Source organism: Coturnix japonica, chromosome 4, assembly GCF_001577835.2.
Source record: "Coturnix japonica isolate 7356 chromosome 4, Coturnix japonica 2.1, whole genome shotgun sequence".
NCBI classification, from domain to species: Eukaryota; Metazoa; Chordata; class Aves; order Galliformes; family Phasianidae; genus Coturnix; species Coturnix japonica.
This window is the reverse complement of record NC_029519.1, coordinates 2,113,365-2,137,527: the sequence shown is the minus strand read 5'-3', so window position 1 is coordinate 2,137,527 and position 24,163 is coordinate 2,113,365. Positions and strand designations below refer to the sequence as shown.

Genomic DNA, 24,163 nt, shown 5'->3' with positions numbered 1-24,163 from the left:
GCTGAGTATGCAACAGCACTGCGTGAAACGGGAAAGAAACAGAGATGGTGGCCAAGGAATGCCTCTGGGTTTGGTGTAGCAGCCATTTCAGTTTTACGCCAAACAGCTTTTGCTTTGGAAGTTTTTATTTGGGTTGAGGTACACTGAGCACAGACCCTGCATCAAAGCTCTTCCAGGTCTGTTTCCAGGCTTCCCTGTTACCTAACCAGTAACCCAGAACCATTTAGTAATCAATGTACAATCGTGGTCAACTGAAGCTACTAAGAGAGAGCGTAAGTTGGCAGCATCAGACACAACAGCAGAGACAGACGGTAACTCCTTTCCCCTCTAATGCTCCTGTTCTAGGCTTCTGGCATACAAGCAGAAAGACTTCTGTCCAATTGTAGGGGAGGGGAAACAACATGTTCCCTATGTCTATGCCCTCCAGAACTGAAATCTTCTCTGACAAGAGATGCTGCTTAACCCGAGCACAGAGCTCAACTTGTACTGCACAATGCAGCATCCAGAGAGGTATCGCTGCTCTCCATCAAGCTGGGGTACACAGAACCTTTATCCCACAGAAGTGCTCTTTGCTGCAGGGGGCAAAACAAGAGGTACAGCCTCATATCTTCATTGGAAGGCAACGTGGGGCCACCCTGCAGCCACAAGTAGGTCCCGTGGAGTTGATTATTCATGTCTTTTTTATTTTATTTCCTGAAGGATCTGTATTTCCTCCTTCAGTCTAAAGCAGCCAGTTCCTCCAGGAGCTTCTCCTTCTCCTGCTGCAGCTCCTGCACTCGCTGCTTGTTCTGCTCCAGCCTGTCTTCCAGCCACTGAAGGAGGGGCCCACTGATGGCAGACATCTGGCTGCAGAGGTTCTTTGTGAACACTGGAAAGAACAAGAGCACACCGTGCCAGTGCAAGCACAAAGTCTATGCTATGACCACTGCAAAGCCAAGGGTGCCACAGAGAGCCAGAGCTTCCCACCATCCTTGCTAAGGCAACCGCTGTTCCCCACAGGGAGGGGATCAGAATCAGTAGCTTCTGGCTGTGGGTTATTTGACACTTTTTGATATCTTCCTTTAAAATGCTGCATTAGTTTTTTTGACCTGACTTTACATAACAGAGAATCCATTTGGCTACACAGTGTGTGACTGCAAACGAACTTCATGGCAATGAAGAAGAGAGAAGTTCGTGCTCTTCTGGTTTTCCTTTTGTTTTTTACAACTGCTCTTTATGCTAAAGGGAGCTCTGGCGCTCACAAGGACTGTTATACAGCTGTGGTCTTCTATTCCCCTGAAAGCAAAGCCAAAACAGCCCCTCCAGGCTGTGCTGCTCAGCTCACAGAGCAGCATCCTGCACTCACACAAAGGAGGAATCCTTACCTGAGCCGTTATGTATCTTGGTTACGGAGTCGAGGTGGGTGAGGCTAAGAGAAGAAAACTGTGGGTTAGTGACAACAGCAGTGAGCTGCACATTAAGCAGTGTAGGACCAGCCACCTCCAAGCTGCTGTCACTGCAGGTGTTTTTAACCTCTTTACTTGTAAGAGACTCTGTATATTCACAACACTACCAGACTTTACTACAGGTCATAATAGAGAGAGAGCATTAAAAACCCCGATGCTGATATTTTTCCTCATTTTTCAGACTTCTCAGTACTGGTTCCCTGGTTAAATATAGGTGCAGCTGCATGCAGACATATCACCATCAGCTCACACACATTTTAGCTCCTTTTCTGTGCAGCAAAGGAGCAGTTTGCTGGGCTCATGGGCAAGCACAATGTCAAGAGCACCTGAACTCCGTAACATGAAAGTTACAAAGTGGTATACATGAGGTACTGATACTTCTTATTTTATCTATCACTGCTAAGGCTGCACTCCTGAGGTAGAATGTGTCAGCACAGACAGTCTTAAGGAGGCCTGCAGCCCCAGCGTTACCTGTGAATCCTCCTGTAGGCATCTTGTTCTTCTTGGCACAGGATCTTGGGCAGCTCTACAGCTGATTCCAGACACACTTTCCCAATAGTTTCATGGGGGACAACGTGAATAGGAATTTCAATCCTTTCGTATCTAAAAGAGTATCAGATACAATTAACAGCAAAGCAGCATAGAGGAAAAAAGCAAAAGCAAGCCTATACCAACCTACAGCAGTCTGTTAAACTCATGGGATCATCACAGATTACTTTTAAGAACATGTACTAGAACTGACAGGCCATGGGAAGCCTCTTATAGCCACACTCTTACCTCAAATTCCAATGACAGAAATGTTAGAATAACTAAAGCACTGACAATACAACACATGGCACGGGCACAATTGGTGCAGACTCAGAGCTTTGAGATCTAGAGTTGAAGGCAGAAGGGTGAGCCCTTACACAAGAGATTACAGCACAAATTCATCTGCAAGCTGCAGTGCTCTACACCACATCCTAAGCTGTTACTAAGTTCTGGACAAAGTCAGTCAACCTTTTTCAAGCAGCCTGTATTAACAGAGATAAAGGGAACCAGATCAGGCATCTCTATACAATATTTGGTGCTCTTGATGAACCCACAAACCACGTACTTGAGACAAACTGGAAAGAAGGGGCTTAAATGAAATAGAAGAATATGATATTCTTTTTTTGTACTCACTCTGAGCTCTTCTGGGCCTGAATGGACTGGAAACAGGTGTAGAGAATCCTGCCTGTCTAAGAGAGACAGCACAAAGTCCGATTTCAAGTACCAAAAACCATCTGGAACCCCAAATTCCTTCAGAAAGAAGAACTTGCTTTCAAAGAGCACTTGAACAGTTTGCAAAGGTGTACACCTTACATTTTGATTGGTTTGCTGGAACTGTTTTCAAGCTCTAATAGATCCATTAACTATGAATATAAAAATCCCAGACCAGAGCTGCTTGGATAAGACACCACTATCAGCCCATCTCAACCTGTAACAGCCTCATGAGGCTGCAACAATCTCCTGGGCTGAACAGCCAAAGGGCACCCAAACGTTTCAATGCAGGCACATCTCTTAAGCTGCTTACCTTTGTGTTTTTGTCTTCAATGAAACAGGAGAAGATAAGCCCTACAAAACCCTGGTCCATCATTTGATACATGGCTTGTGTGCGGACATCTATGGACAAAGAAATGAGGTAAGAACTGTGTGGGTCACCTGAAGGGTTGCAAAAAGATCTTCCAGCTTCTGAAGGGTGACCTTGGGATCTGGTAACAGTCACAAGCTTGACTTCAAAGCGCAAGCTCCAGGATGTGAGGTACAATCCTCGCTCTCGTTTAAAATGTCATTAAATAGCATGTCTTAAATACACGAGATGAGTTAAGAAAACATCAGCACACCCAGACAGTCCTCTATTACGAAAGGGAAACTGCTCTTACCTACATGTGATGGCCAGACCGTAATGTGAGGGTGAGAATGATACCAGCCCACAACTCGCATCGGGCGTCCTGTCATCTCAGCCAACCTGTGTGTGAGTCAAGATGCTTAACACAAGAAACCCATGGCACAAGACCAACAGCGAGCACAGGGCAGAGCTTCAAAGCGCCCAGCTCAACTAAACGTCAGATCCCTGCAGAGCTGACGGGACACAGGGCAGGAATGGACAGACTCTCCCCCATAGAGGCAGCACAGCAGAGCTGCAGCAGCACAGAATCACAGAATGACCCGGGTTGGAAGGGACCTCAAGGATCATGTAGTTCCAACCCCCCTGCCTGGCAGGGCCACCAAACATACACCTTTACTAGATCAGGTTGCCCAGGGCCCCGTCCAACCTGGTCTTGAACACCTCCAAGGACGGGGCATCCACAACCTCCCTGGGCAGCCTGTTCCAGGGCCTAACCACTCTCCTAGTGAAGAACTTCCCCATAACATCCAACCTAAATCTTCCCTCTTTTAACTTAAAACCATTTCCCCGTGTCCTGCTATTATCAGCCCTTTCCAAGAGTTTACTCCCCTCCTGGGAGTAAGTTCCCTTCAGGTATTGAAAGGCTGCAATGAGGTCACCCCACAACCTTCTCTTCTCCAGGCTGAACAAACCCAACTCCCTCAGCCTGTCCTCATAGGGGAGGTGCTCCAGCCCCCTGATCATCTTCCTGTCCCTCCTCTGGACCCTTAACAAAATCTCCATATCTTTTTTGTACTGAGGGCTCCACACCTGGACACGGTACAACAGATGGGGCCTCACAAGAGCCGAGTAGAGAGGGACAGTCACCTCCCTATCCCTGCTGACCACCCCTGTCCTGATGGAGCCCAGAAAGCTCGCTCTCATGCCGGGGGTAGCACCACAGAGCCCAATGTGCCCCCAAAGGATATCTCTGCTTCGGTGGAGGCGGCCGAGAGCTGCTCGGGGGAGATCTCCACGCGGTCCTTCCTCTTGTCGGAGCGGCGCAGGATGATCACGGAGTGGATGTGCACGATCCTGCTGGTGTCCACCTGGTACAGAGAAACCGGCTGTTGTTCGCTATGGGAGCGGCCGCCTCAGGAGGACGGTACCGGGCCGTGCCGTGCCGGGGAGCCGCCCGCTGCGGGGTCGCGGTACCTCTCCGATGCAGAGCCCCATCACCTCCTCCTTCTCGGTGCTCAGCGCGTGGTTCAGACACACCAGGAACGCGTCGGCCTCCAGGTGCACGGCCTGCACCGCCATCTTGCCGCCTTCCCTCTTCGCCGCCGGAAGTGCCCGCGGTCCGCCCCGGAAGGCTCCCGGCATCCTTCGGCCAATCGGCGCGGCCGACTTCCGGTGGCGGGGGCGAGCGGTGCGTCGCGGCGGAAGTTCCGTGTGTCCCCGCGAGCGGCGGTTCCGGGGTTCCGCGCGGCCATGGCCGCCCGCACCGGGGCGGGGCCGGTGGGGGGGGGCGGGACTCGGCGGCCATTGGGGCCCGCGAGCAGGAGGGGGGTGGCGGCGGCGGGTCAGGAGGGAGGGCGGGGAAGGCGGGGAAGGCGGGGAAGGCTTCTCCGGGCGCTCACGGCGCGGGCCGCAGGTAGGTGGCGGACGGGGGGGGCGGTTGCCACTTGATACGCGCGCCGCGCCCCCCCGCCCCCCCCCCGCTCCCACCGGCTCACCGGGCCCCGCTCCCCGCCGTTCAACCCCCGCCGCGCTCCCGGCCCCCCATTCCGACCGCTTTTCGGATCCCGGCGACGTGCGGGGCGGCACCGGGAGCGGCCTCCGCGGTACGAGCCTCCGCGCTGGGGCCGGCCTGGCGTCGCGCTGCGGCCCGGAGCCCCGACCGCACGGCCCGGCACCGGCACCGGCACCGGCACCGGCACCGGGAGGGAGCTGCGTGGTGCCCGGAGCAGCGGCGGGTGCCGTCGGAGCATGACGCTGCACCCTGCGGGCTCGGCCGGCCGCTGCTGGGCGCTTGTCGGTAGGCGCGGGTTACGAACGGAGCCCTGGGTTCGTAGCGCTTAGTTGAGGTCTTGGCAAGGTGGCTTTTCCCTCAGCCCGGCCTCATGAAGGGCTCTGTGTCGCTTTCTGATAAAAGCAGCGAGAAAACAGCAATTGGAGACGCTTTTCCCTTCCTAAAGTTGCACCGTGAATGTCTCAGCACGTCTGTCCGCAGCTCCCCTTTCCTCGCTGTGTTTGGATCGCAGATGTCCCCGTCCTGCTCCAAACCAAGAGCAGTAATGCTTGACCTGCAGCTCGTTGGCTCTGGCAGCACACCCTGAGCTGCCCACCATGAGCTGCCCTCCATGAGCTGCCCACCCTGAGCTGCACAGCCTGAGCCCACAGCTGTGGAGCTTGGGGGAAGTTTGGTGCTGATTAAAGGGGCAAAGACTGATAAGAACACCACAAACTGCTGCCTGTTCTGCTCCGGGTCCTCTGTATGAGACCTCGCTGTGTCTGAACACCCATCACTATCACCGTGTGTGTGTACAATAGGCACAGTCATTCACGTTGTGCTCTAGTCCTCCTGCCTGCAGCTCAGCAAGGTCCCTGTTGGGACAGGAGAGGTTACGTGCTGTAGGATGTAGCAGTGTTTGCTCACTGAGTGCTGCTCTGCCACTGCTGAATCAGTGCTGAGCTGACGGTGTCTTCTCGTTCTGTAGAGATTCCAGCTTCAAACAATGCAAAGTTGTTTTGGGGGCATGACGGAGCTTTTGGCGTTTTACCACAGAGTAGGAGAGTGTCCTGGCCAAATTCCATCCTGGGTAATTACATTCTGCTGACTGAAAATGAGCAGCGGTGATTGCTGCCTTTCACTGCCGGGCAAAGCAGACAGCACACATAGCATTGAGTTTGTGAAGCAAAGTAGGGTAAAGCAGAATGACTCGGGCTTACAGAAACATCGCTGTAACCCTCATAGCTCGTTGCCGAAGGCCTTGTGAGGCTTGTTTGGCTGCTGTTGCATTCCTGCCGATGCCAGCAATCCGACTGCTGGGGCACTGCTTGTAAGGCATTGCAGGACAGCCAGCAGAGCAGCAGTGCTCTTTGTATGGCACCTCCACATTCCCACACATCGAGCGAGGAAACAAAACCAGAACAGGAGAAAAAGAAACATGAAAAGAATGTTCCAGCCCTAAATCGCTGTCATGGCGCTGCCGGGGCTGACCTGTGCTTGGTGTTTTGTTTTCAGAAAGGCTGAGTGACCCTCCGGTTCCAAAAGGTAGAGCAGTGCAGTGTGTGGTGTGGAAGGCAGCGTGGCACTGTGTTTCCTGTTCTGTCTGTATAACAATATGTTTCTCTCCCTGACCTCCCCTGCTTTATTTTGTACCCAGATGTTCTTGCCTCTGTCTGAAACATGCCTTGTAACTTCACACGCTTGCAGAAGATCCCTGTGTTTCGCTGGGATAGGAACATTGCATCTGCTTCATAGCAGGAAGATGTTACGTGTATTGCAGCTTAATTCTGTTCTACTTTAAACCCAGATAAAGAATGAAGACTGTCCGTACCGTTTTGATTACCTCTTCTAGGGTTCAAAGAGAGAATCATTTTCCCAGCCCTCCACTTGCTAATGGCTCAGCTTGACCTAAGCCGTGAACAGACAAACTTGCTGACAAGCCAAAACCCTTTTGGGAAGAGCCACCTCCATGTCCCAAATTCCATTCCTCCTGCTGCTGTCGTTGTCTCTTGGGAAGCACCTTAAGTCTGAACTATGCGAAGCGATGAGAGCTGCTCAGGAGAAGGTTGTGTGAGTGTGGACCACGCTGCTGTGCCCATAAGGGATGAGAGGAAGGAGCCCGCACCATGACAGCCCTGTGAGTTCCTGGTGTGAGAGTCCAGCATATGGAGTCTCATGCTTTGTCTCCAGATTGAGCTCCGTTCTCGTTAAGCTAATTTCACCCGTTGTCACAAGTTTTGCTTTTGGGATTTAGACCGTCATTAACCACAGAACTCCTTCCTGCCTCCATCGCTTCTTTCTTTGTCTTTTCTTGCTCCCTCCCACCACCCCTCCATCATTTTACACGAAGACTGTTAATAGGACTGTTAGCGGAATAAGCAAAGCCAATATTCACAGGGTTTAACTGTGCACCGATAGCACCTTTTGGCCCAGAATGCCTTACAAACGCCGCTCAGCACACGCCTCCAACGGTACAACCCGCCCAGAGACCTCCTTCCACCTGGCCACCACCTCAGTTTCCCAGAGCCACTTCTAGGAACGTCTCTGCGCGTAGCATCTCCCACCATAGGCCGGCTGCCCCCCGAGGTGCCTTTCAGGTCGCAGAGGTCACCCCGCCGATGTCCTGGGAGTGAAGGAGCCCCGCATGCTGATGCCGCAGGCCGGACGGAGCACAGAGGAGTGACGGGGGATGGCTGAAGGAGGGCAGGCTGGCGCTCCCCCCGTGCGGCTGTGGGTGCGACGCGTAGGTGTGTACTGCGATGAGCACCGCAAAACGTGGCTCGTGGCTGCGGAAGAGGCAAGTGTTCTTTGGGCTCCGCCGGGATTGTAGCTTTGCTGTCTCAGGTGCCTCTCCTGCGTTGCCAGTAACTGCCTCCTCTCTTTGTTGCTTTCCACCAGGAGGAAGGTATGCTGAGGGCTCGGATCCAAAGAGTTCAGGTTCCCCTGGGTGAGGCGCTGCGACCCAGCCAGCTCCCCCCATCCCGGCTGCCTCACATGTGGCAGCTGTCCCAGGGTGAGCAGTACAGGGATAGTAACTCTCGCGTTTGGGAGATAGAGCACCATCTCATGGTAAGGATGGTGGCGACCATAGACCATAGTCATTCCTGTTTGTGAAGTCATTTGAGATCCTTGAGGGACGGCAGAGGACTGTTATTGTATTGAAGTCCAGTAGCTCTCAGCCGCAGTAACTGCAGCCATATTGAACTTTTCCTTGTCGCTTACAGCTCGGTGGTGTTGAAGAACTGCTGCTTAAACTTGTGCCTGGTGATTAATCTGGTACGTGGAGACATTACCCCTGCTTTGTACTGTGCTCTGTTTAATCCCCGTCATTCTTTAATACGAGTTTTTGTCTTTCAGGAGCAGTGGCTCTAGGAAGATGTCCTTGTATGTTTTGTACAATAAATGATTCTCTCTCCACTGAAATGCGGCCACCCCCGAGGTGGAAGCAGTTAAACAACACACAGCAACATCACATGAGTTTAGGACAGGCAGTGAAGAGGAGTATCGTGCCCAATTGAAACGTCAGGGGGAGTTCTAGGTAGGCAGAATGTAATTGCCCTAAGTGGAGCTTGGCCAGGATGCTGGAATAGGCAGTAGAAATGCCATGGGGCAGGGGATGGGCAGCAGCCCTGACTCCGGGCAGGGCTGAGCTGTGGCACCACAGGAACTGAAGTCCTGTGCCGTGTACAGCCACAGCCATGCTGTCCTTCCGAGCTCCCTCACCCCGTTGCTGCTCCCCCTGCTTCTTGCTTACCTGTTGGTTTCTCAGGAGATCCCGGTGACGGGTGGGTGCTGCAGCTGCACAAAGTCAAACTGGTCACCTGCCGTCTGCTTCCTGGGGATCTGATAATGGCAGAGCTGTTTCTTATGGGGGAATCCCAAGAGGATTTCTCCTGCAACAAAATGATGCCCTCTTGTTGTATTTCTGGGATGAACACAGCGATGCTGTTCTGCTGTTTGTCCCCATTTCCTCCTCCAGATGCAGTTGCATGGCTCTGCCAAACCCTGGGATGCACAGAGCTCACAGAGGGGCTCACCTGTTAGCAAAAGGTTTAAAGGCGTAAGACTGTTAACAGAGAGCCATGTTTGTGTGAGTTGTTGTTGGAATCCTTGTGCTTCCAAGTGGAAAAGGTCACACTTTGACCAGAGAAAAAGGGAAAGGCCTTCAGGTGTATAGGAAGATCTATAGATCTTCCCTGTGCTCATGGCCAGAGTTGACGGCCTCCAGCCAGGCCCAGGAGTCCATTGGGAGGCAGCTGGCAGGTTGCTCCCCAGGGAATGAGTGCTGTGAGCATGTGGTGTGTTCAGTGGGAGCGTGGGGGATCCCATCTGTTGGCAGCAGGTGCATCCTGACCACCTGCAGGAGGGAGAGAGGCCGGTAGCTCTTTTCTCAAAGGTGCTGTTTTGCCCCCTGCATCCTCCAAACCTTATTTCTACAATAACATTTTCCTGTCATTTTTAGTTCTCTGAACATGTCCCAGAAGGATCCCTGCCAGAAACAAGCCTGTGAAATACAGAAATGCTTGCAAGGTACCCAGAATCATTTTTTGTCTTATTGGTGTCTTGAGTTTTGGTGGCACTGAGTTCTTTTTCATGTCTCCCTGTTCTCCTTTCACCTATGGGGAGGAAGCAAACAAGCACACGAGTGTGACCTGACCTCAAAGGCAGCAAAATTGCAGCAATGGGGTCTGAAGAGAATTCCTTTGTGCTCGGTTGTAAGGAGAGAGACACCATGAGCACAAAACAGAGCATTTCTCAACAGCTTTTCCAAGCTGAGCGTTCTCTGTGCTGTAGCAGGAGGCTGTGTGTAGTCTCAGGACTGAGCTGTAGGCGGGGAGAGCCAGACGCTGTGCAAGCTGTGTTGGAGTGGGAGGTGGGGCTGTGGGTGGCTGCAGTGAGGACATACAGAGCTTGGAGCTCCATGCAGAGATGGCTGCAGGAGCAGCCAGGTGTGTGCCCGGCCCAGGGGCAGCATGTGAGTTGAGGGGCCTCTCGGTGGCCTTCACAGCTGTTTTGTGTTAATTGAGCAGAATAGTCGCTGGGAAAAGGGAGGTTATGCGACAACTTTGCAGCCTGCAGCAAGTGTTGTGGTTGTAACCAGTGTGGTAACAGCCACCAATGGCTGGGGAGAAGCAGGGAGCAGCAGCGTTCAGTCAGGTGGATATCTGTGTTTCCTAGGCTTGCTCATTTGGAAGCTGTGTTCAGCTCAAAGGAAGGACTCCAGTAATCCTCTCCATGCATCCCAGCACTTGTAAACATGCTGCCTGCTTTGTGTGTGGTGTTTAGCCTTCTCCTGGTCCCATTGCCTTTCTGCAGTGATCCCTGATGGGTAGCAGGGCATAGCTATAGAAATAGAGCTGCACAGGGATGGTTAGGAGAACCTTTTGGAGCACGTGTGGTAGGAACATGCTGGCAGGGAGGTGTTAGCTCTCCTTCCAAGGCCCCACTGTGCCCTCTGGGCTGCCAGCTTCCTCCTGAACCCCCAGAGCAGCTGGGCCTTTGGGCAGCAGGTGGAGCTGAAGGTGTCTTTCCCAAGCACCAGCTGTCAGCCCTGCTTTCCAAGGGCTGGGCAAAAGCCTTGGTGGGGCTGAACCCCTGCTGTCACCTATTAGCCATGATGGGGTGGGCAATGTCATCCCCAGGATAGGGCTGGCAGCCCATCCCATCTCATAGTGCCCAAGAGGATGCTCCTGGAAAGGAAGGGAGAGGGTGAAGGCACTGAGATGTGGCTGAGGGCCTCCCTGAGCGGGAGGTGGGAGCTCAGTGCAGAAGGGCTCCTGTTGCTGCTTTGGCTGCTGGCAGAGGGATGGCTTCCTGTGAGCACTGCTATGCAGAGCTGCATCCTGCCCACAGCGGGCTGATGTGGGAGGGCTGCAGCCACACGACTCACCCCTTCCTCTCTCAGCCCTCCAGGGATGGTGGGTGCACTTGTCCTTGGTTATATCAAATCCTCTTTGCAAGCTCTTAATTTTACTGCTGCATGCCTCACAGTGATGATGCAGCTGGGCTGATGCAGCTGAAAAGCACTCAGGCTAAAAAAGTAGGGAGCAAAGGGGCAATGGGTGGGAAAACCTCATTCCTGCTGTAGTGATGCAGTAGATACGCAGCTGGGGAACTGAATGTGCCCCCATCCATAGCAGCAAGGCTGACAGCATCCAACCCAGCTGGCAGGGAAGGGAGATGGTAGAGCAGGGGAAGCTGTGGAGTGCCAGTAAGCAGAGCAGGGCAGCACCCAGCATCATCACAGGGCCAGACACGTCCCCTCCAGCAAAACCAGCTCTCCTGCCTAGACTTGGTGTCTCCTTCTTATTTTCCAGCGAACAACTACATGGAGTCCAAGTGTGAAGCTGTGCTTCGAGAGATGAGGAAGTGCTGCGCCCGGTACCCTGAGGGCAGATCCATCTGTTGTTCAGGTTTTGAGAAGGAAGAGAGAGAAAAACGTAAAGCTACTTCAAAAGGAATTCCCCCACCACCACCTCAGTAATACAAAGCAGCTCCAGCAGGTGCCAGAGCATGGACTCACCTGCCAAGCTCAGGTGTGTGTTTTTGAGCCTCCTCTGGACTTTCTGGAAAGCCAGAGGGCTCCTAGAACACACCGCCCCGCGCACCAAAAAGCGAAACGCAGTACCAAGAGATGGCCTGGTTAACAGACTTTTATTTTCTGTACCAAAACATCACCTACGTTGTCCTCGCATCGTATCCGTGTCTGTGGAAAAATCAATCTGATGTGTTTAGATTGCTTACCTTTCTCTAACCCATCCCTGCTCTCAAAACGGAGGGCTGGAACCAAGTTACTGTGGCTTCTGGAGGGGGAGGTACAGGAAACGTGCTCTTAAGAGCGAGTTTAAGCGTGACACGTGAAAACAAAGTCCATTTTGACACAGCAAAAGGCACCGCTGCCATCAGGCAGTGGTTCCAGGCTTACATTCACTTGTCCAGTGGTTCAAGCTCAAGAATGGGAATGGGGTCTGGGTTTGTTCCCAGGTCTTGCATAGCTCACAGTGACCTGTGTCACTCTGCCTAAGTGCCTCACTTTCCCACTGGACAGGAGTTTAGGTGACTTTCTATTTGAATTGCCTACACGCTGCTATTTGCATGACAATGGAGACGTTACAGGAACATTATTTCAGGGATTGCTACAGGAATAGGATCTTTTTTTTTAATTAAAAAAAAAACAAAAACAAAACAAAAAAGCAAAAGCAATATTCGTATGGAAATCCTGACTGTTGCTCTGAAGTTTATAAATCTCTGTCTAATTGAAGACCTTGAAGCAATATGTTACCAACCCAGCACGTCTCAGTGTGCTGGGACCCAGAGGCCTATCACAAAGCCCTGGGCTAGATCCAAGAACCGATTTAGGTGCCACTTCTGAGCACTCAGTTGTAGGCACCCTCTGTCAGTACAGCATGTCAGACTCACACACAACCCAACCTGTGTCTGGACCCCAGGGAGAGATAGATCTGCAGATACTCTCACCCGTGCAGCAGAATTTCCTGTGACCTGTAGAAGAGCTCAGTTGTCAGGTTCCTGCATCACCCTTCAGAGCTGCCTCTGTCTCTCCGTCCACTGTAGCAGGAGTCCAGGCACCTCAGTGGGTGCCAAGTCCTTTGCAGGGCCCGGGCACCAAAACTCCAGGCTTCAAACCCACTAGGCTCCTAACTCTGTCATTAGATCTAGCCGTAAAAGGACTTTTGTGCTGTGATAATTAACCACAAAATACAGCTTCTATGAACAGACCACTGTAGTCTAGGCACAATAGTTGAGTGTATTGAAGCCTAGAATGGCAAACCATCTGTACTCACTGCTCTGAAATACCATAACAAGAAATAAATGACTGGAACAAACCTCCGTCTGAGCGTGGCTGTTTACTGAGAGCACAGCACAGCTGTAAGCCGGGCTGCTCGGCTACGTGTGAGATCATCAGGTTGAAATAGAAGCTGCTGGGTATTTTTATATTGGGGATTCAGGGATAGCCCTGCCCTCCCACCCCATAAAAACAACCACAGTGACAAAATGGGGGGAGATGGGGCAGGCGGTGATGCTTGGAAAGCAATGACAACAAGCAGCAGCTCAAACACTTCACAGGTGGCTGATTTTCCCCTTCCCTGCCCTATCCAAAGGGGAACAGAGGGGAGAAAATCACCACTGCACATCAAACAGAGCTGTTCAGGCTTCTTTGCACCTACTTAAAGGAAACCTTTGTCTCTGTGCCCAGTTCTGCTCAGGTGGAACAAACCGGGTCAGCTGTGAGGGCGAGATGAAGGCACGGCGCTGCCACAGGACTCAGCAGAGCTCACACAGTAATTAAAGCAAAACTGTTTAATAAAATATCACTTCAACAAGCATCAACATACAATATATAAAAAGACTTCAAAAAAAAGCCTGGTTGTGTCTTAAACCTTCCCAGACCATCACGGATGCCAGTAGTGGCTGATACAAGAATAAAAGGGATGCATGTGTCGGAGGTGTGTGTGTGGGGTGGGGGGAAACACCTCATCATGGCACCCACAGTGACAGAAATGCATCCCCAGAGCACACAGCATCCACCACCACCAGCCGTGAGCCTCACGCTGGCACAGCAGAAAGATGTACCAGCTCCCAGCTGCCCCCTGCCCACCTTCACACCCAACTGAACTGGCCTCAACTCCTCTCTTCCCCTTGCAGCAGTTACGGAGATGTTCTGGTTCCCTCTCTGCAGCAGCACACGAGGACCCTGCAGAGCAGAATGCAACACCTCCTACCCTGGGTAGACAGGGCCTGACTGGAGGCTGGAGGGCAGCCCTAAAGCCTGCCAATGATCTACCTTCTTTTTGCCCCTGGAGAAAGGTTAGTGAAGAACAGCGCATACCAGCTGGGTTACTCAACACACCAGAAGCAACACTTCCCCTACAGGAGCAAGAGATACCCTGCAATACAAATGTATTCATTCACACGTTCAGCTATGCAGGTTTCCTACAAAAACCTGGTTTTTGTTTATTTAATCACTCCACTCCCAAGCATGAATTCATTGATAACCTATTTGCTGCACCACATCACCCCTGCAGCCCCTCATGGCTTTCCTAAACGTTGTCATTAAAAGGATGTGAGCCTGGCTGCTCCTCTCTTCTTCCCGGGAGCAAAGATACAAACTTCTGCTTCTTGGAAACACCAATTGGATCGAAGAGTTGACACCTCAATGAGAGATGAAACAAAGCAAATGACTGTCAGTGCTCACCCCAAAACCTCTGCAGGCTCAACCCACAGTTCCAGCCCCCTCAGCAGCTCTGTGGGGACAAGTCCCCCTTCTATCTGCACCAAGAACCAGCCATGTATGTTCCGAATGGAATCACACAGCACAAGAGATGGGCTGCAGCCACCAGGAGCACGTCCTGGTCACTCATACACATCGCTGCCCTCCAGGCTGGTTCCCTGTGACGGGGGTGCTGACCCACATAAGAAACATCTGGGGAAGAACACCTATTTGTACCTGCTGAAGGACATCACCCTGAGCTCATTCAAGTCCAGGTGCTAATGCCAACCCAGCACAGACAATGCAGAACACCTCCAGCATCCATATATTTCCTATTTCTCATGGGTTACAGTGCTGCTCTGCACACAACTGCTCAGGCACAGAGCTCCCAAGAGCAGCTGAGCCCTGCACCATGCTGCAGCTGTCAGAAATACACAAGGAAATTAAGCAAGCAGCTGCTTTTTGGGGGGAGGTGAGGGGGAAGCAGTAAATTCAAATAAAGAAAGGACATGACCAGGGCAAAGAGCATGGAAGCTGCCTACTCCCATAGAGGAGATGTACCCTGGTTTACCCCACAGTTTTTATCATTAAGGCCCACTTCTTGTAAGCAGAAAGTTCAGAGATGGTGCTCAAAGCAGTTCTAACCGGATTTCACATCCTCTCCCTTCCATTCAAAGGATGGCAGAAAGGATCCTGGACCAGTACAACGTACCCTAAACAGGGATGCAATTCCTACCTGTGATCCCATCCCATGGAGTTACAGCTTTAAGAGCATCAACTTCAAAGCAGCCAGAGGTCATGGCAGACCTAGAAACACTGATCTGAGCCCCAGGGTGGCTTACAGTAAGTGGAACAGCAGAAACACACACTGCCTGTGCCAGCCAGCCTGCCACAGGCTGGGAGCACCCTGGAACCAGCCCACCACAAGGAGAGAGCACCTCAGCACACCTCAGAAGTTGGCAGCTGGTGACTGAGCAGGGTTCTGTGTGGGAGCTGGGAGACTTTCAGAACACAACAGGGAGAGTGTGACACACACTGTGCTCAGTTTCCATCAGCTGCACTTCCAGTAAGGGCTAAAAATAACAGCAGAGGGAAAGCCAAACAGCCACCTATGTGCAGTGCAGCGGCAGGGACAGGCAGAGAACTCCTGCCACACACAAAGCATGAATATGCTCCTCACCCTCCTGCCTTGGCATGGCCCACGCTGTCCCCCAGCACCTCTGCAGCCACACCAGGACAGCCAAGCACATCTGCACTTCACACAGCAGCTCTGCACAGATGGAAGCTCAGGCTTTCCAGTGACCAGGGCAGAGAAAGTGCAAGATAAATAGCAGTGAAGAGCTGACAGCTGTTGTACACATATACTGGCAGACAAACGTACAGGTCCCAGGCACTGGGATAGAAGCACATTGTAAAGATTTCTCTGCCACTACATGTTTATGAGGCTGCAACTCACCCAGCAGCTTGGGACTAGTGGGGAAAGGAATCACTATGATACACTGAAGTCAAACCCTTTTGGGCCAATACAGCACCCAAACAGTCCAGACAGGTAAAAGTTGGAAATCAAAAGCAGTGTTGTAAGAAATAAGAGCTAGAACCTGTGAGTATAGGGGCTGAACCTGCTGGGAACTATCACTGACTTCTACATTAGAGGGAACAGGAAGGAGAAGAGGACAGGGGAGGCTGGGCATGATGAAAGTTGACTGTAGTTCCTAGGAAGCCATTCCAAGCAGAAATCCTCCGGCAAACCCTCCAGTCAGGATAACATTCTTCTTCAGAAATATGATCACCTAAGCATGGGAGAGAAGAGCCAAGAGCGTAGCCCAACAGCAGCAGTCTCTCACCCACCCACCCCCCCATACTAAGGTATTCCAGGCTGTTCTCTGAGGTGGGTAATGCTTGGAGAGAGGGCACTGCTCAGCCCCAGCTAAGTACCCCCCCCAAGCTCCCCACTGCACACTGTGACACAGCCCCAGCACAGCCCAAACCCTCCACCAGCTGTCACACAGCCAGAGCCCACATACACCCCATATCAAACACAAGAAGCTCTGCCACAGGCAGCACACTGTGACAATGGCAGAAGGGGCTGCTGATAGCACACGTGTTGCACCATGATACTGCAGAACCCAGTGCAATCAGGCTGCTTTGCTGCCAGATCTGCTTAGCTTTCCATCTCAGACAGAGCAGAAGCTCCCTTGAGCCTCCCTCTCCCCACCCCCAGCAGTCCCAGCACATTTTCTTCCAACCCCAAGGAATCTGCCACAACACGATGAGCTGCCATCACGCCGAGATGCCTCAAATACTGTTTGCCATCTCACTAGTTTTGCTTTTACACAAGCACTCCCTCTTTGTGTGTGCATGACAGAAGAACCCAGGAATCCATCCCATTGCCTGCTGTCCCCCCAGCAGGATACCTGCCTGCACACACCCTGGAGGAGTTATCTCACCTCATCCACTTTGCCTTTCACTTCTGGAGACACTTTGTTACTGCTGCTGTGAAATTTCAGCTGCTGCTTGGCTTTGTTCACGTCACGTTCCACGAGCTTCCAGTCAACTTTGATGTATCCTGTATGGTTTGCAATCTAGAATTTCAAGGGGTTGAATGAAAGCCTGGAGTGAAGCTCTGTCTGAACAGAACCCCCCTGCCTGCCCAACCACCGCTTCCCACACCCTGGACCAGGAGGTCAAGAGAGGATGAGCACGCAAGCTTAAACAGCAGCCAAAGCACCAGCTCTCTGATATATTAACTGTCCTGCAACATCTGCCTCCCTCAGTAATCCTCTAAAAGAAGGGTACACTGCAGCTTAGCCATTTCAGCCCCTCCTTTATCACAAAGCTGGCACTCCCTCCCCCTCACAACTGCCACATCCACTGCTGGGATGCCCTGCAGCTCTCCTGCTGCTGCGGGTGGACTCTGCTATTAATAGCCAGTTCCTCCTTAAGTATTTTATCCGGTCAGGATGATTCAAAGGTGAAGCTCTCTGGGCTCAGAGAAAGCTTTGGGCTTTCAGCAGAACAAGCAGAACAGGAAGAGCAAGATAGAGCACCTCCAGAGCAAACAACCAAAGAGTGCTGAGTGAGCCTCCTGTGGGAGATGCAAGCTGCATTTCAGGATATCCGAGAGGTTCCCTTCAGTTTCAGAGTTCTTAGAAACCAGAAGGATAGAGAGGGAGTTTCTCCTCTTCCTCAGCACACTACAAAGAGCCTCATCTGTTTTAGCCTATTCTTCAGGTAGCATATCACAGACACAAGCAAATGTTCTAATTAACTTCATAAGCAGCATCTGAGCACAGCTCCAGTTCTAACATGCTGTGGTTACAGTACCTGTGGGGATGGGGCTGCTGTGTGTGCCAAGGAACGCGTGCCCACAGCATCCCAAGCTGCGCAGAGCTGCTGGCAGAGCATGGAATGGACCCCACACGTCCCAACAAACAGCCATCAGAGACACCCCTCCTCCTCCACCAGCACTTTCCAGGAGGCCTGGCCCACCCTTTATACCCACCTGAAGCAGGAAAAAGCCGCCTCCCACCGCTGTTGCTGCCAGCTTTCCAACCTTCTGGAAGATGAACCCAGTGCACCTGCAAACAAACCAGGATCCAGTGAGACCAGGACACCACTCACATCCCTCAGCACACATCCCACACAGTTCTGCCTTTGGTGCTAATTGCTCAGTGCTCAGAGACAGCCCGACTAACAGCACAAGCAAACCATGTGCGAGCAGAGAAAAAGTGAAAGAATTAGTGTCCAGCCGAGTGGGATGCTTTTACCTTTTTACTTTCCTTTTACCTTTTACTTTCTATGGCATTTCAGGCTTTCAGTTTTGATTCTTCTCTCTTCAGCACCAGTGCTCTCCCAAAAGCTAACTGCAAACACGCGATTTAACCCAAATCAATGCATGATTTTGGCAGGGTACTTTTTGTTTTTTTTTTAAGTATCAACATCTGTGAAGGAATTTCTTCCCAGTGAGGGTGACGGAGCACTGGAACAGGCTGCCCAGGGAGGTTGTGGATTCTCCTCTGGAGATATTCAAGACCCACCTGGATGCCTACCTGTGCAGCCTGCTGTAGGGGCCTGCTTTGAAGGGATGTTGGACTCAATGATCTCCAGAGCTCCCTTCCAGCCCCTATGATTCTGTGGTTCTGTGATCATCTCCAAAAGCAGACTGGGCAGCACACCTGCTGCTGCTCCACACAAGAGCACACAAAGCAGATCACAAGGCTACAGCTTCTTTGTTGCCCAAACAACTTTTCCTTTTCATTTCTCAAGTGAGAAAGCGCTGATACAACGGTTTGGAGGTACACTGGTCTCAAGCAGTGAGCAGGCAGGCGGTGTGCCCACAGCACCGGTGTGCAGGGCACGGACAGCTGCTCCAGGTGAGGCTTCGGTGCAGACCCCAGCACACACACACACACACACGGGGGCTGCCTTTGCCGCCCAGAGCCGCCACTCACCATCCCGTCACCCCTCCGATCACCAGCTGCGTGGCCACGTTGTACTTCTCGGCGCTCGACCCGGAGCTGGGGGCAAACACCTTCTTCCACCAGGGCCGGCTCTTGGTGTACTCGGCCAGGTCCAGCACGTTGAACGCGTCCTCCTTCCTGCCTGTGGGCGGGCACGGAGCTGAAGGACGGAGCCGCCGCCCCTTTGCAGCCCCCCAGGGCTCGCCCCCCCCCCGGCGTCACCCCGCCGGGACCCCCGAGGGATGGCGGCGGGCTCCCGGGCCCGGCTCCACAGCGCGCACAGGCCGCACCGCCCGCCGAGGCGCTGCTAATGGAAATGGCGCCGCACAGACCGCACGGCCCGCAAGGAGCGTCCAACCGAACAGCCGGCACCGCCCAACCGGGGAGATACGGGACCGGGGGGGGGAGCAGCCCCGGCGGGACGAAGCCCAGCACCGCCGCCCACCTCCGCCCGACGCCGCCATGACACCGATCCACTCTGCCGCCGGGCCGGCCTCACTGCGCATGCGCACGGCACGCCCCCTACGAGCACGTCGCGCCCATCGCTTGGCCCCGCCCCCTTAAGCCCCGCCCCCACACCGCACCGTTATATAACCACGCCCACCGGGCTGCTCCGCCCACACGCAGGTCCCGGGCCGTGCTGCACCCGCGTGGGTGCGGGACACGTGGCCGCGGCGTGGGCAGGGCAGTGCGGGGCACACAGCGCCATAGGGCACTGCAGGCAGGGCTGGGCTCCGAGCACACAGTGCTGCGGGTGGGAGGGTGGAAGGGCGGGTAGCCCCATGGCCCTGGTGAGCACACTCATGAACACATAGAGCGATGTGGGAAGGTTTATTCGGTCTCTTGCTAACACAGCTCCTGTGTGTGCTCTTTGGGATGCCAAAGCCCCGCAGTGCTGCTCAGCGTCCCTCGCTGCAGCTCCATCCATCCCGTGTCCAAGGGCAGCTCCTGTGTGCGCAGCACGGTGGTGGCCCCTTGGTGACCCAGTAATCAGATGTAGCTGTTAGTGAGACTGTCGGACAGATCCTACACCGACTACTGAGCGGCCAAGGGCACCGGGTCTCCACGGGGACTCATCACTCCATGGTGAGCAGAGGGATGGCTGTGGCCATGGGACGGATGGCTGTGGCCACGGGACAGCTGGCTGCCCTCTAGCAGCGTTGTACCTTGGAGATCCCACACCAACTCTGGTGTCAGGTAGTGCCAGGCTCTCCCCAGGGCCACGCAGGACGGTCTTCATGCCTGGTGACCCCTGAACGTCTCCAAAGCCCCCACTGCCCCCAGCATTGGTGACACGGCCCCATCCTTCCCCACACATGTGCTCTGTAGCCCAGGGTGGGTGCTCGGCTTCCTCCCGTGATGGGGAAGGAGCTGTACTGCCGGCACTGGAGGTCCCTGTGCTCCAGCTCAGGATGGAGGATGGCAGTAGCACCTGGGCACCCTGCAGCCTTCAAGGCTCCCTGCAAGGCACCAGCCTCACTCAGCCCAAGGAATGCAAGCCCCAAAGCAATTCCCTGTCTCAAATGCTTCCTGTCCCTCCCAGCACCACCGCCACCTCCCAGCCCACATGGCTGGGTGACACAATGCTCAGCATGACCTGCACCGGGCAATGAGCATCCAACAAAACCATCTTCCCCCAGCAAATCCCCTCTTGCAGAGCCCCTCCAAAATGCTGGGACCCCCCTGGGTGCCCCACTGCTGCACCATACCTGGCCATCTCCACCAGACACCGTGGTCCCCTGCTGAAAGCACGTGTCCCTGGGCTCACGGGGCCACAGGAGGCTCCAGGCTGCTCTGAGGGGGACATCCATGTGCCGCCACCCTCATGGCCACCGTTTACTGCTGAGGCTGCAATGGAGAGACAGCTTTTAGTACGGCGAGGAGCGACGGCTGAATTCCCCTTCCCCTGGCTGGGACGTCCGTGGTGGTGTCACACAGCAGCGTTGGGACAGCCCCGGCAGCGCGGCCGTTTGGGGGCACGCTGCAGTGCACACAGAGGAAATTTGCAGCCCAGCCCCCGTCAGAGCGAGAGCACGGGGATTTTCAGCGGGGTTTCTCTCCCTGCCCCGCCTCTCGTTCTCTCTTCTCGTTTTCTGGAAATGAAACAAACTCGGGCTCCGGCTTTTCGTGTCCCTTTGCTGGGGGTGACGGCCCTTCTCCTTGGCTCCCCGTGTGGCTGCAGTGGGGATTTTTGGCTCCGGGTGGCTCCATCTTACAGGGCTGTTCCTTCTCCTGCCGACCCCACGGGATGGGATTGGGCACCGGGGACCCTCGTGGTGCTGCGTGCTGCATCCCAGCAATGGGCAGCAGCTTCGGGCTCAGCGGGAGCTCTCTGTGCATCCGTTTCTTCTCTGCGATGATTGAGAGAGGATTTTTCTGGGACAGTTCTGAACCAGCCATCCCCGCGGAGTGACGCTCAATTGCTGTTGTTAAATTTAGCCCTGTCTGTGGCTTGCCAGGAGCTGAGCTGGTGCAGGGATGCCTGAGCTGAAAGCTGGGGAACAGGGAGGAAGGGCATTGCTGGGCCCTGAATGCAGCCGTTGTGGGGTGGAGGGGATGTGTGGCTGAATCCAGCCACCTCTGGAGGTCTGGGGGTTACTTCAGCCTCCTATTTTGGCATCTGAGATGATGAGCTGGGCACCAAAACCTGCACAGCTCAGTGAATGTAAACCCACCTTCAGGCTGACCCAGCAACAGCATCTTGCAAAGCAATTGCTCTGAGCTTTATTTAATCAACCAGGGTAATTAGGTGACTTAGGGAGGACTGCGTGCCTGGAGGCTGCTCTGCTTCTCCCAGAACTGAGCTCTTTTAGCAGCATCCCTGCAAAGGCAGTGGCTGTGGGAGCGTCCTCTGGCTATGGGTCCCCCTAAAAGCATGTTCCCCCTCAAATGCACGTGCCCTATAAATGTACGTCTCTGCTTAAACACACATCCCACTTCAGCTCCACAGGTGCCTTTTGGGAGCACAGCCATCGTGCTCCACCATCTGAGCCATCCAGGGCTGCCTCCCACTTGGGAAATGGGAGAGGAGAGCTGTCCCACTTACTGCTGGGAGAGGAGGGGGTGGATGGGACCCGCTTTGGGACCTGCTCCACGTTGGCATTTCTGCTCTAGGGCTGTGCTGAGGGAGCTTAGAGATGGGTATGTGGGCTCCCACAGCTGTGGGTGGGATGCTCAGCATGTGGGGCTGCATCCCTTTTTTGGGGGCTGGGGCAGCAAGTGCACCAGGAGGGCTGGGTGTTTCCCCCATAACCCTTGGTGCTAAAGGAAGAACTTTTGCCCACAAGGACAGAGAAGGTCGGAATCCTCCACAGCATCCTCTGCTCTGGCTGAGGGATGGGGATCTGCCGTGGTGTGCAGCACCGTGAGTCAGCATGGCTCGGCTCCAGGCAGGCATGACCACTGCCTTGGTTACATGCCAGCCAGCAGCGTGTGCCTGCGAGCCCACGTGGCGAGGCTGTGCCCAGGGCACAGAGGAGGAGGGATGGGTGTCACAGCCCTCAGGACCCTCGTTGTCACTGTGCCCTCTGCCCATGTGAGTGCTGGGAAGGGCATGCACCCCGTGGGTGGCTGCTGCTGTGGAGCTGCTCTGCATTCCCGAGAAGCCACCGTTGAGTCACACACACACACACACACACATAGAGACACACACAAAAAGTCCCAGGAGAGATTAGACACCGCGCACTGTGTTCTGAGTCATTTCTACCCACCCCAGCCCTGAGACGTGCGCAGTTCAGAGAAACAACCAGCATTTCTGCCTGCACGTGGGTCCCTGGCACACCACAAGCTGCATTCCCTCAATGCCAGGAGCCAGCCCTGGCTTCTCCATCTCACCTGTACTGCAGGGCAGTGCCCCGGAGCAGCTTCTGGGGACGTTTGAGGTGGGTGGATGTGCCCAACACTGCACCTTGGGCAGGACATGATGCTGAAGCCATTCTCCAGCGTCAGCCATCCCTGTGCAGGTGATGCTGACACTCTGCAGTGGCACTGTGCAGCTCTGCAGAGCCCTCAGTATTGCTGAGCAGTGATGGGGCCGCTCCTTTGCTCCCTCCCCACATGGGCCAGGTGGTTCCTAGCAACTCCCTGTCTTGTGCCCCTGCATTACTCATGGCAAATAGCAGTGCTGTTTGCTCTCAGACAAACCCTCCCGGGGCTTTGTCTGTAGATCACATAAACTATTTGGCAGCAGCAAAGCCCCAAGTGCCCTTCGATCTCATTTCTGGATCCAGTCTTGACGTTACACACCATATTCCTCCTGCACCCTCTTATCAGACCCCATATCCTGTCCACTCTTCCATCCCTGAGACAGGAATCTGGGGCTGCCTCCTGGTTGCTGGAAATGGTGAAACCCAGCAATCCATCAGCACCCGCCTGGGCCAAGAATGTAACTTCTGTCAGTGCCTGGGCTGCTGCCACTGCAGCCCCCTCTGCGATCTCCGCTCCCAGAGCATCCCTTCCCACCCCTGACCCCAACCTGCACTCTGCCCCCTCACCGTAGCTCTGTCTGCTCGGTGACATTGTTCCTTTCCAGCCTTTCCGGGAGCACACAGTCCTGCAGCTCCAGGAGATTCCCAGGCGGGGACGACTGGAAGGGAGTCACGTCCATGCAGTGGGGAGCGGTGCCAGAATCATGGCTGTCTGCCCTTCTGCCCATCGCTCCTGGACTTGGGGGTGGTCATTTCTCTCCAGCACGGGGTGATATCCCTTTTTGTTCCTTGTGCTGAGTGGTGGGACAGCTCCCCTGTGTGAGCAGGGACCCCACTCACTCCAAGTCATGGGTAGATGAGCAGGGGTGAGCAGTGACTGAGGTGGTGGAAGGATGAGAAGAGTTTGTCATGGAAAACCACAGCCCCATGGCTGTGGGGTCAGCTGCAAAGCACCCACCTGTGACACACTGTTTTGTTCCAAAATGTTGTCAGGGGATGGTTTTTCCCCTTGGAGCTTCCCTATGGAGTGGGTGGAATGAGAGGGGATGTCCCGATTGAGGAATGGCCTTGTACTGAGGATAAGGATGGGGAGCTGCTCCCAGCCCTGTGGGGAATGGGATGGGGCTGGGATGGTGGAGGTCCCAGCAATGGCAGCAGGGATGTGTTCCCCCATCCTACCCAGGGCACAGCCCCTAGCTCCCACCCCATCCCCAGGCACTTCCCGACCTCATGCCAAGCATTCATATCCCAGACCCCAAGATATCCACCTCTCCATAATCTTCATTTGCAAGCCCCAAACACCAGCCTGATCTCAGAGCCATTCCACAGATGCTTCTGCAGTGCTGGGGCTGCCCTTGCTTTCCTCTTACCCTACAGTGATTTATGGGGTGCTTCCCACCTCTCTTATCCCACAGCTACCAGGATGGCACAGAGCATTGTTCCTCACCTTCCAGCTTTTCTGTGGGATTCTGGGAGCAGAGCAGAGGGAGAGGAACTGCTGGGAGGGGTTTCCTAGGGGCCTCCT

General features: G+C 54.0%; 4 protein-coding genes across 6 annotated transcripts; 2 read left to right on the top strand and 2 right to left on the bottom strand.

Moving 5' to 3' along the window:
- Positions 1-104: 104 nt before the first annotated feature.
- On the bottom strand, positions 105-4,689 carry BRCC3 (BRCA1/BRCA2-containing complex subunit 3). The gene is made up of 8 exons (XM_015859964.2): positions 4,507-4,689; positions 4,281-4,400; positions 3,347-3,434; positions 2,998-3,086; positions 2,607-2,662; positions 1,917-2,048; positions 1,365-1,408; positions 105-868 (listed from the first exon to the last, which is right to left on the bottom strand). Exons 1-8 carry the CDS (start codon positions 4,672-4,674, stop codon positions 717-719), a joined length of 849 nt encoding a protein of 282 aa, XP_015715450.1. The 5' UTR covers positions 4,675-4,689; the 3' UTR covers positions 105-716.
- Positions 4,690-4,889: 200 nt separating this feature from the next.
- On the top strand, positions 4,890-12,868 carry CMC4 (C-X9-C motif containing 4). 3 transcript variants are annotated; one of them, XM_015860136.2, is made up of 3 exons: positions 4,890-4,945; positions 9,486-9,553; positions 11,341-12,868. In XM_015860136.2, the coding sequence occupies exons 2-3, from the start codon at positions 9,496-9,498 to the stop codon at positions 11,505-11,507; spliced, it is 225 nt and encodes a 74-aa protein (XP_015715622.1). In that variant the 5' UTR covers positions 4,890-4,945; positions 9,486-9,495; the 3' UTR covers positions 11,508-12,868. The 3 variants fall into 3 exon arrangements, with proteins under 3 accessions (XP_015715622.1, XP_015715623.1, XP_015715621.1); XM_015860137.2 differs by lacking the exon at positions 4,890-4,945 and adding an exon at positions 5,248-5,329; XM_015860135.2 differs by lacking the exon at positions 4,890-4,945 and adding an exon at positions 8,447-8,561.
- Positions 7,684-8,472, top strand: MTCP1 (mature T cell proliferation 1). Its single transcript, XM_015860128.2, has 4 exons — positions 7,684-7,820; positions 7,922-8,092; positions 8,248-8,299; positions 8,381-8,472. The coding sequence occupies exons 1-3, from the start codon at positions 7,713-7,715 to the stop codon at positions 8,293-8,295; spliced, it is 327 nt and encodes a 108-aa protein (XP_015715614.1). The 5' UTR covers positions 7,684-7,712; the 3' UTR covers positions 8,296-8,299; positions 8,381-8,472.
- Positions 12,869-13,327: 459 nt separating the features above from the next.
- Positions 13,328-19,263, bottom strand: FUNDC2 (FUN14 domain containing 2). Its single transcript, XM_015860127.1, has 5 exons — positions 19,158-19,263; positions 18,704-18,854; positions 17,755-17,830; positions 16,700-16,834; positions 13,328-16,042 (listed from the first exon to the last, which is right to left on the bottom strand). The coding sequence occupies exons 1-5, from the start codon at positions 19,216-19,218 to the stop codon at positions 15,965-15,967; spliced, it is 501 nt and encodes a 166-aa protein (XP_015715613.1). The 5' UTR covers positions 19,219-19,263; the 3' UTR covers positions 13,328-15,964.
- Between the last annotated feature and the right edge of the window lie 4,900 nt (positions 19,264-24,163).